The 12,052-nt window shown below is 33.7% G+C and overlaps 1 protein-coding gene across 1 annotated transcript; it reads left to right on the top strand.

Moving 5' to 3' along the window:
* Positions 1 to 324: 324 nt before the first annotated feature.
* On the top strand, positions 325 to 10,182 carry LOC116840335 (citron Rho-interacting kinase-like). The gene is made up of 13 exons (XM_032806929.1): positions 325 to 483; positions 558 to 876; positions 1,014 to 1,258; positions 1,457 to 1,903; positions 2,005 to 2,137; positions 2,214 to 2,737; positions 2,813 to 4,276; positions 4,822 to 5,277; positions 5,704 to 6,056; positions 6,947 to 7,107; positions 7,684 to 7,896; positions 8,275 to 8,524; positions 8,650 to 10,182. Exons 2-13 carry the CDS (start codon positions 672 to 674, stop codon positions 8,756 to 8,758), a joined length of 4,560 nt encoding a protein of 1,519 aa, XP_032662820.1. The 5' UTR covers positions 325 to 483; positions 558 to 671; the 3' UTR covers positions 8,759 to 10,182.
* Positions 10,183 to 12,052: the final 1,870 nt, after the last annotated feature.

The following is a 12,052-nucleotide window of genomic DNA, read 5'->3' on the forward strand; positions in this document are numbered from 1 at the left end:
ATAGTATATGTAACGTGAAAACTACAGGGTATTGAGTAAAATTTTCCTTAAAAAGGACGTTTTGCAACTTAAGAGAATTTGTTTTTTAGTAATTTTCAAGTGATACATTTTCCTACTGAATACGCAATATATTGCATTAATGTTTAATCAGTCTAAAGTGTGTGTTATATATTTATTTTAATTACTATGTGAAATATAAATTTAGAAATGCGTGAGGCCATCTTTAGGCTGCTCGATCAATTACAATTACCGTCGGTAAGCCATATTGCATGCTGAGAATTTATCTCGATGCATTCATCGATCGATATATTCATTATCGGCAGTTAATAACCAAGACTCAAGACGTACCTAGAATGACCACTAGATGGCGACGTATTCGCTACATTTGCACACCCTGGCGTCATGAACGGCATATTACATTTAAATAAGACGCACAGTACCATGTACGACCGTTACAAGTTGAGGCTCGACACGAAGAAATAGGTCTGTTGTTTTTATTATCTTTATGTTAGATTGCATATTTTGACTTTGGAATAAAAGAAGTGTATAATCAACAGTTGGAGAGGAAAGGGATGAAGTTCCAGTGCGGCACTAATGCAGCGGAAGAAAATACGTTTGATGTAAACATTGAGTGCACTTGTCAGTAAGTATCACACATTTTCTAAGGAAACATGGATTTGATGGCGAGACTAGCTAAAACGAGGGAAGCTGAAGAGAAACAGAAGGTAATTGACAAGGCTAAACAGATATCTAAGATAGAAGTTCAGCTGGAGGAAAAGTCACGAAAGTTGGAAGCATCCAATAAAGAAAGGGATATACTTGAGAAAGAGCTCATAACTACCAGATCAGAATTGGCAGGAATTAAGAGGACATTAGGTAAATTGGTAATTTATTATTAAGTAAACTAATTCAATAATAAAATTAACAGAACTGGATAAATTTATGTAACAGCACATTAATTTATATATGCTTTCATGAAGAAAAATGCTTATATGATGTTTCTTTTTAACTAGAATTGGAACGACAAGAAAGGAAGGATTTGGAAACTCGTGCACTTGGATTGATAAGAGATGCCAAACGCAAGTGGGAGAATGCAGAGAAGGATAAGATAGCACAATTAAACAAGCATATTGATGCACAAACTGCTAGAGTTACAGAATTATGTACGAGCAATAATGATATGAGTTCTCGTCTGCAGAGGACAGAGTGTGAACTACAGACAGCGAATGCAGAATTGGATAAATTGCGTGTGTTCCAAGTAATACAATGTTATTTTAATTATTATTTTAAACTGTTGTAAAGTATAAAATAATTGTTATTTTGCCACAATATAAAAATAAATTAATATAATATGATTATCAATTTAATATTATTGCTGACATATAACAAGTACCAACTTTAAGTGCAATAAATTAAGGTAATTAAGTAAAACTAATGATCTTTTGTTGTATCTTAGACACAGTATAAGGAATCTTTGGCAAAAACACGTGAATTAAACAGACAAAGTGTTCAGGGTGTTGAAATTAAGCTGGAGGAGATAGCTGTGCGCAGTCATAATCAACTGTCTGATTTGCGTGCGAAATTGGACTTTGAGACAGCGAAGAATACAGATCTCGAAACTAGGTTACGAAGTGAGCAGGATTCGAATCACTGTCGGGAATCGAGATTGAACGTCGCCTTAGAACTTGCTCAAAATGAACTAAAAGATTGTCAAGAACAATTACGTACTATACAAGCTACATTGCCGGCGAGAGATGCCGAGATTGAAGCTTTACGTAAACAGTTGCAAGATAGGACGAATCAGATAGACGATTTGAAAGTATCTGAGAAGATGCTTACAGCATTGCACGAACAACTGGAGAGAATAAATCTTGAAAACGAGCAGTTGAAGCAGCAGTTGCAAGTGAGTATTTAAGCACTTTATCAAAGATCAATACAAAAAAGTCTGATGCAAGTTTCATTTGACAAAATTTTACTTTACTGAAATGGCTGCAACTTTTAAAGGTCACCAAATCTGATCTAAATGAAACCATGTTGAATCTGGAGCAAAGCGAGGCACTTGCCTTAAATTTAGAACAAGCAACACAAGATAAGGTTGTATTACAGAAGAAATTAAAGGATTCTTTGGAAAAAGAAGGTAAAATGCACAAAGAAAGGAATTCACTCAGTGTTCTCTTATGTTGCTTATTTTTTTTTTGGTTTCTTAATTGCAGAGGAACAAATGCGTAAGGTTGGAAATTTAGAGGAACTGTTAAAACGTTTGGAACATAGTGTCACAAAGTTGGAAACGGAAAATGCTAATCTTAGACGATCAGGCAAGATAGAACAGTTTACTTCTCGTGCAGTAATCACTGAAGCTACAAGTACAAAAATCGCTCATCGACCGGAAGAAATGGAGAAACTGCAACAGCAACTTCAGACCTTAAGGGAGGATTTAGCAGCTGAAAAGCAGGCGTTGAAACAAGCCCAGTTGACTCAGTGGAAGAAAGATAAGGAATTGTCGGATGCCAATTTGGATAAACGTATAGCTACGAGGGAAGCTAAGAGAGCTGAAGAAAAAATCAAAACGTTGCAAGAAGAGAAAAAAAAGTTACAAGAGAAATTAATGAGCAAAGCGAAAGAGGAAGAAGAAAATTCCAAGAAACTCTTAAAGGAGTTGGAAATTGCGAAAGCATCGTTGAACGATATCACGAGAGAAGCATCTAGAAATAAAATGCAAGCCGACTCGGCTCAAAGGGTACACACACATGAAACTTATCTGTTATTTTTACCGTGAAAATCTTATATTAATTAATCATTTGACATTTTTCAGGCTTTAACTCAAGCTAATCATCAGATCGAGGAACTTCAATCTTCGAGTGCGTCGTTACGTAGGGAATTGGATGCGGTTCGTAAGCAAACGCGACTGAATCAAGATCGCACCGATAATCTGAGTAGCGAAAATAAACGTTTGACACAAGCTGTCACCAGACATAATGAAGAGAAGACTGAACTCGAAACTAAAATAGCGAAATTGGAGCAAGATCTTAAGAGCTTTGAGGTAAACAATGAGTTCTTGAAAGATACTTGCACATTATTGGAGGAGCAGTTGACGGACTTTGAGAAATTAACAAATGACCATGAAACGCGCGAGAACACGCTGATTCAGGATAAAATGAAGCTGCAAAAGGACTTGGAAGCCGCCGAGACGAAAGTGCGCGAGGTGCGCATCGCGCAAAATGAAGAGAAAAAGCGGCGGCTAGTGGCGGAACGTAATGTTGAGCAATTGGAATCGGAGACGAGCGACATAGAGAGCGAAAGGGACAGTCTTATCGCTCAGATAGACCAGTACAAGGAACTTGTGCAAGAACTCAATACGCAAGTAGAGGAGTTGACCGCGAAGTGTGACGAAATGGAGTGCGACCTGTCGAAGACTCGTCGCGCTTTCGAAGAGTCTAAAGTGGAATCGAGAGTTGTGAAGGAGGAAGCTAGCAAATACTTGACGACAGTTCACGAGCTGAAGGAAGCGAATTTCGAGCTTATGTCCGATCTGCAGAAGAGTATAGACCAAGGACAAGAGTTGAGGTTGCGGATAGCGGAGTTAGAGAACACCTGCGGGGAAATAAGACAGTACTATCAGAAGTATTATCAAGATGGGGAGGTGCAGGCAAAGATTACTATACAACAGCAGAATAAGTTGATCAATTATTTGCAACTGAAGCTGGAAGAATCCAACAAGAAGAGGACCATGTGCGACAAGATACTCGGCACCAAGCAGAAGGAAAACGTGGCCCCGACAGGCACGGGAATGCTGGTGGGTTATCGCGAGTTAGAGGACCAACTCGCCAAAGAGCGAGCAAAGGTAAAAACGCTGATGGATCAGTTGTTAGTCTTGAAAGCTATGACCGTATCGGCGCCCACGTCCCCCGTATCACTAGATAACAAGCAAACAGCCAGAGGCGCTATCACGGAGAGCAGCAGTTCCTTAATCAGAGGATTATCCCCGCAAAGGATAGGGCACAACATCCCGCATAGATTCGACGTCGCATTACCGATGCGCGCTGGCAAGTGTGCAGCGTGCTCGGAGAGTATACAATTCGGAGGACGCGCCGCGATCTGCAGCGAGTGTCAGATCATGACGCATCTGAAGTGCGCGCTATCTGTACCTGCTAGTTGTGGCTTACCGAGTGGTATTCCGAAGTACTGTTGCAAGACTCGAGCCAGCGACGAGAGTTTAGTATCGATAGGAGACAGTGTTCAGACGTTGTCGATAGATCAGCCAGATCACCTAGACCCCGTAAGAATGTTTACTTTTATTCGTTAACCTGGTTAATTTATATTCCTGGTTTATTTATTTTATTTTATTTATTTTATTAATGTTAAGTTTGTGCAAAAAATTTGTGGTGTTTCTCAAATAAAATAGAAAACGAAGTTATCTAAGAATTAGTAAGTTTTAGAGTTATGAGATAAACAACGAGTTTCTGAAGAATACTTGTACATTATTAGAGGAATAGTTTATGAATTATGAGAGATTAACGACTGACCGTAAGACAAATAAACTGAACATTAACTTGGTATTTTTTAGACATTTTTCTAGAGAACTTTCTGTTCTCCTTTTAATAAAAACTTCCTACGAATTTTTTGTAGAAAAATGACAAATCTTTTGCACCAACTTAATAGTTATATATTATATTATATTTTTATTACTTTCGATTCTTTATCTCTATGTGATTAAAAATTATAAAATCCAGAGACTCAAATGGCCTCTTAGTCTTATAATTTTTAATAATCGAGTTTTCTGCAGTTTCCTGTTCAATATATTCAGATGAATTGTATATGTAGGAGCCACAAAACACTCAGCATAATAATGACGATAAGAATGCTGTTGGAATAGAAGGATGGGTGAAAGTTCCCGGCAGAACACAATCTTGTTGGGAAAGAAAATATTTGAAATTGGAAGGATCATATTTATGCGTTTACGAGCACCAACCTTCTCCAGGAATGGCACCTATAAATCGATTAAACTTGATGGAGAACAGCGGATTCAATGTTTCCGAGACAGTGCAACAGCCTGATGTATTGGGAACAGCAAAATCCGACGTGCCGTTTATTTTCCGAATAGAATCGAATTCCACGACTACTTGCTGGCCTTCGTCCAGATTAGACGTGATGGCCTTGAGTCAAACTGACAAGAAAGAATGGTTGAAAGCCCTGAGGACCATTACCAGTCAGTGTTTGTACAGTGCACCCAAGTGTAAAAGAAAATATGAAACTGTACTCCGATTAGAGAAACATCAGGTGAGCGATGTGTTAAGATGAACCATGAGTGTGTCGTGTCTGTTTCACGAAATTCAACGTAAAAAAAAGCGAGATAAAGTAAACGTCCTAGTAATTGAATGTGTACCGATAATTGAATTACTAATAATATACTTGTGTTTGTTAAGATGCTTATCAATAAATGAAACAAAATCACAAAGTAACTGAATATTTCTTTTCATTTATTATATTGTTTTGTATATTGAAAAGCATTTAAAAGAAAAATACAAAACCAATATGTCAATCATTGGGACATGTATGTTCGACCACTGGGACGTTTACCTTAGTTGCGTATCTTTCGTTTTTGATTTTCGATAGAGACAATTTTGTTTCTTTTCTGCGTTGGACTTTGTGTACGTTTAAAATGATTTGTATTTACACTAATGGAAATTAAAATTCTGTTTTTAGTTGGATTTAAACTGCGTGGTAGATCTGCCTACAGAGAATGTGCTTTTGTTAGGTGCAAAAGAGGGCTTGTTCTCGTGTGCTCCCTGCAAGTCTCGTACGCTCACTACGATACGAGGTGTCAAGTTTATACACCAGCTCTCTTTGTATCCTCAATTGGATATAGCTTTAATGATAGCCGGTGAATATAGAGAACTGGTGTACTGTAACTTGAGGCTGCTGAAAAGTAACGCGTTAGCTGCTGACTGTTCCAGGCCAGCGATCAGTACGAGAAGTGTACTATCTTCTTCCGACAGTTGTCATCTTTATCAGATGCACAGCGAAATACTATGTGCTGCAACCGAATCTCATATAATGTACGTAGCTTTTAACTTATAAATGTTATTGGCTATTGATATGATAATAGATAATCCTGTACATATTGTGCAGAGTAGAAGATTAAAGGTGTTGCAGGCTAATATTTCGAAAACTTGACGAAATGTGAAATCTTTTTTTCCATAGGCTATTTGATATAGAAGATGTGGCATCATGTGAAAACAAATTTTTTTCTGGGTAACCTCATATTATATAAAGTCACTTCAAGAGTATTTTGATTTTTTAACTAATAACATATATTTTTTAATATATATGATGATTGATTGCTTGTAGTAAACACCTTGCTTGTTGGTGTCGTCAGTGACAAGGATGTTAACTTCCGGCCGGCATTGAGTTATACTTTACATACACGTGCATAAACGTATGCATTTGCATATAAATGTAACTACAAAGTGCAACTGCATTTTTCTCTAATTCACAATTGTGTTGTTTAATGTTAGTAAATTCTCCTCGTTATTTTACGGGTGTAATATTTCACGGATAGAAATATTAAGATAATTTTCTTTAAAAATGAACGTTGTTAAAATATTTCATATTTTATTTAAAAATCGAGCTCGCATTTGACCTTCAATGATTTTGCGTCATTATATGTTGTCTTCTTCAGAAGGTTAACTACACAATCGTATATATAAAAAATATATTGTCAGTTAAAAAGATGTTTTTGATATTGATAAGTGACTTTGATATATTTTATACAAGAGAAAATTACATTATTTTAAAAAAATAACATCATTTTATTACATAATGCCACTTTTAGATATCAAAACCTCTAAAAAACAAATATTTCATACATTTTTAAGTTTTAAGAATGTCAGTCACCTCTAATTGTTCATCCTATATCAATGCTGAGCATACGTTATTGTTAATACAGATTACTTAAATGGAGAAGTGGAGAAGATTTTGGAGATTTTATTGAGCTTCGCGAATTCGAGACGCAGGGACCCTGTAACTGCGTGATATTTACCTCGAATCTACTTATCGTAGGATGTCATAAGTTCTTCCAGATTGATTTGCAAACTTATAATGTAAATGGTAAGTAAATTAAATAATAAAAATAGATGGTAGGCAAATTAAATATATTTAAAAGTGAAATATTATTCATGATCTTTAAACTGCATACGAATCCGCATCTTGTATAATTTGCGAAAAATATTATTAACTATTAATTATACAAAATCGATCTAACAGACTACTCATAAATGGATTTTTTTACTTGATATAAAACTAATCTCTCCTTGACGGAAACATCGAGAAGGGTAATTATCTATCGCGAAGTTATCTGTCTTCTTGAATTTTAAATTGTTCATAGAACCGATTTTTAGTTAATTGATACGTTAAAGTATAATATGGGAAATTAAATAAGGAATACAATATTTTATTATTTTCACATTTTTAAAGTTTAGTTTTTATTTACAATTGCTTGCCACATAACAAATTATCATGCTCTCGACAATTTTCAATGATTCAATAATTCCAAATTAGAGGATTCGATAATAAAAAGTGACCCACTTACATGAAGAGTATTATTGTACTAACATTATAATAACTAAAATTCATTTAATAAAGGTACATAATTCAGTTGATTAAAAACCGATACATATGATACAGAATTCCCAGATAAAGATGATAGCTCGGTCAAAGCAGGACTATCAGGTGCAGCTAAACTTGGTATTTTCCCTGTTTGTATCCTGAATATCTCTAATACACATGACGCCACTGAACTGCTACTGTGTTATAATGAATTTGGCATATTTGTGGATGAAACTGGTAGAAGGACTCGCGCCGTTGAACCAACGTGGAGCCACTTTCCATTTACTTTCGGTAGATATATTATCTCCAATTACATGCTAGTTATATTATATTAACTCTTTGCGGTCGAAGCGCACTGCTGATGGATACTTTGCAAGTCGTAAATATTCTAGAATGAGATGGTGCATGTTACAAATAGTCACAGATTAATCTGTGAAGTCGTTAAATATTTTTTATCAATAAATTATTATGTAGCCACATCTAATATCTCGTAGAAAAAAATGCGTCATATTATATCTTATTCTATAGTCATTCACGAACTTGTTGCTATTCGCTTGACGAATTTAATATGAATAATATCAGTGTGTTCGAAGTCTAGTTCGCCGTCTGACCGCGAAGAATCAGTCGTATAAATCCTGCTATTAATAAGTTATATTTTGTCCTTTTCAGCATTCTGTAAACCATACTTATTTATTATTTACTTTTCGTCCGTTGAGATAATAAAACTCGATTCGGAGGCGTATTGTACACTGGAGAAAAATCCCGAACGTACGTTAATCGAATTGTCTAGTCCACGTTATCTAGGCATGGCTGCCTCAAGAGGAATTTATGTGACGGCTATGAATTCTTACCTCGATTTACTGAAGATTGATGGTTCTATGCCAACATTGAACGGCAGTTTAACAAGTCTAGATACTCTGTATGTCGTTTTCTTTATTAAAATTATTGACATAGATGAGAACATTCTGGTGTATAGAGCAGATTATTCACTATAATTATCTAACTACTTAACAGCACTATTTATCATTAATAATATTTTTGCAGAACTCAAGAAAACGAAAGTAGCTCGGAATTCAGTTTTACTTCAAGCTTAATGGAGGCTTTAGATGGACAAGGAAAGAAAGTACACTTTGCTGGTGTGCAAAAATATTAAAATATTAATATACATTTTCACCATATGACATTTAATTTTATTATTATTTCCCGGACGTAACGTTTACATTGGATTATAATGTCAAAAGCGAGAAATTAATTTGTAATATGTGATTTATTGATAAATAAATATATATTTATATATATATTTGGATCTGTTACAACATAACGCAAACATGATGAAATAGAAAGTTCTTGGTGTTTCTTACTAATTTATATCAATTAAAACTTGCCAAATAATATTATCGAATATGACTGCAAAAATATATAGCATATGGAAAAATATTGCTACGTTGCACAGAAAATAAAATTCAAATAATTTCTCGCAATGACCTCATAAGTTAAGAAAATAATTCTCTTGATGTCATAAGAAGTCACAAGAAATAGTTTAATAATTTATGAAGAACCTGGGGTACTATTCCGTTTCCGCATACAGACTGTTGAATCGGTAGATGTTGCGCAACTCTTTATACTGTGGAAAAACGCAAGTGGTCGTTGCGCAACGACGTCTACCAATCCGACAACTGTCGGAACCACGGTAACGGAATACCAGCCTTGAATTAGTATTAGAAAACCAAATCTCAAATGTTTCCTGATGATATTAAACTCAATATATTTTAGCTTTAGTTTCTTGGAGTACAATCACAATAAGAGTATAAAAATAGCTGTTACTAACAAGTAACAATAATAGTACTTAAGTGATTATATTATGTAAATTAATATTAATAACAAAGGAAAGAGAGATAGAGAAAAAGAGCGAGAGATCAATTACGTAATGATAATGATAATAATAATAACAATAATAATATATATCTTATGTAATAGTAAAATTATTGTATTTTTGTAGTCTTAAACACGTACGAAGACTAAAAAAATATATACTTATGTGGTACTTTAATAACAATATATATTATTATCAGATATATGATTCATCTTGTATTAATTTTTTCTAGAAACATATAGATTAGTGCTTATAAATAATCTATGCACACAAGCATTATATAATAAATTGAAGTATGTAAATAATCTGAAATATTACGTGATATTACACTTAAACGTACCGCAAAAAATAAAAGCTAAGGTTCACGTGTTACAATGCGTTATATATTAACACATACTTAACAATACCAGGGCATACATTATGTAAAAACATGCGATATCCGGCAACTCTTGACTTCTACGTCAGTAAACGGATTTCATTATCACTTTCAGACAGCACACGAAAAAGTCTCCTGAAAACCTTACTCGTAATTTGTTATAATTAAATTTGCATTGTCTTGTAATAATATGAAAATATGTGCAAGATATATCTTTTAACATTGAAATTACCAAAGCAGTCAAAACGAATGGTTCGTAATTTATAATAAAAAAATACGCAAATCTATAACGTGCACTTAATGTCTTCAATAAATAAAACTAAACGAAGTAAATAAAGATTTTTTCCTTTGCACTAAGATTTTTTGTCAAAAATCTGTCATTTAGATTGCTCTAAAAGAAAAAGATTAAGTCTGGTAGAAATAGATATCGTCGATAGTTCAAATGACTTTTAGGACCGGTTTTTTTCAACGATAGTTTAAACTTAGATTTTAACTTAAATTCTGTTTAAACAAAACAAACGCATTGTTAGAATAGAGAACTTGAATCCAAATTTAAACTGCTATTGAAAAACTGGCTCTTAGTCTCACTGCTGTGGAATCCTGGGTTAATGACGTAAAAAGCGAGGGAATTGTCATACAAAAAATCTTGCGTGTTATTTTCAATTGAAAACATTGATATAAAAGAACATTTCAGATCGCTTGAACATTCTTGTAAAATTCCACGAAAACTATTCCTTTCCCTCGACAATCAATAAATAGTTGTTAAAATTAATGTGATGAGCAACTTTCCTCTCTAACATAACGTTCCTTATGATTTTGCCACGTTCTTTTTACAGCTATTTATTGGCTATCAAAGGAAAGGATAGTTTTCTCGGAGCATTTTGCAAGTATATTTAAGCGATCTGAAATGTTCTTTCATACAACTATAGTTTATTTTGAAGTAGCACGCAAGAATTTTTAACGTGTCATTTCTCGCTTCTGACATGAGAATTCATCATGGACGCAGCAAGTACACAGAAATTTTAAGGCAACTTTATTATTGCGATCTATTTTGTAAGTCATTATTTTATACAGGAGGAGAAATGAAAAAATGTAACGGGTTCGAAAGTTTTCTTCAAAGAAGTCAAACTAATGAAACGCTCTGAAGAAAAGCATATTTTTTAAATTAATTTTGCGCAAATGGATCAAACCGAATATTTTGAAACATTGTATATCAATTAAGTAACTATTAAACTTTATATTACTATTTTTGTTATTTAGAAAAACCCGTAAATAAATAAATAAATAAATAAAAAGTTACTTAATATACTTGTAGTTGGAGGATAAAATTCAGAAAAACATCAAACTTAATAGCTTTTTTAATAACGCAAAATAACTAGAAGATGAAATTTGAATATTTTAGTTTTAAACATCTATTGTTTCTGCAATTTTCGTTCCACAGTTTAAAATTTATAGCGTATTTGACTGAACTTGAGTTAATTGATGTTGTAAATTTAAGTTCACTGGTCGAATATTTTTGTATAAATTTTGTGATTGACTAGTAAAATCTTGTGACGTCATTAATCGACCTTGGGTCAACTCACACAAATCCAGTCGAATACGCTATTAGATTTATCCTCTACGTACAAACATATTATTTAAGAAACTTTTTGATTTTTTTATCTTCAGATCATTAAAATGGGCGCTATCTTTCCCGCCGATTGCAGCGATATTTTTTACAGTCATAAGTTCGGTCACATGCTGCATATTTACAGGTTTTTCTAAATAACAAAAATAGTAATATGAAGTTTATTAGAGAGAGTTAATTAGTTAATTAATTTATTTTAATTAATTAATTAATTATCATACAATGTTCTAAAACATTCGGTTGATCTATTTATTTTAAATATTGATTTCCAAAAATATATTTTTTTCACAGCGTGACATTGGTCTGGCCCCTTAAAGTCTCGTTAAACTTTATTTTTTTATATAATTAATCCACAAACATATAAAGCAAGATATTGAGAATACAGTTGCATTGTAATTATTTATAAAGCTAACATGCGTCCTAAATGTAATATAATATAGTCTTAAGAGAAAAACATGGCCTGATAAGTTTTAATATGCAAATAAGATTGTAGAGGAAGTTCAAAGTAGCAACAATGAAATTCATTAGACGGAGTAGGGATGTCTGTCGTTATAAAAGGTCACTTCCCGCT

This window comes from Odontomachus brunneus, unplaced genomic scaffold (genome assembly GCF_010583005.1).
Source record: "Odontomachus brunneus isolate Ranch 3 - 2012 unplaced genomic scaffold, Obru_v1 Obru_scaffold_009, whole genome shotgun sequence".
Classification (NCBI taxonomy): domain Eukaryota; kingdom Metazoa; phylum Arthropoda; class Insecta; order Hymenoptera; family Formicidae; genus Odontomachus; species Odontomachus brunneus.

Excerpts from the sequence above, each read along its gene's own strand:
- LOC116840335 (XM_032806929.1), top strand. The coding sequence starts at position 672 with ATGGATTTGATGGCGAGACTAGCTAAAACGAGGGAAGCTGAAGAGAAA. Across the intron at positions 877-1,013 it reads AGGAATTAAGAGGACATTAG|AATTGGAACGACAAGAAAGG; the intron begins GTAAATTGGTAA and ends CTTTTTAACTAG. Across the intron at positions 2,138-2,213 it reads GGATTCTTTGGAAAAAGAAG|AGGAACAAATGCGTAAGGTT; the intron begins GTAAAATGCACA and ends TCTTAATTGCAG.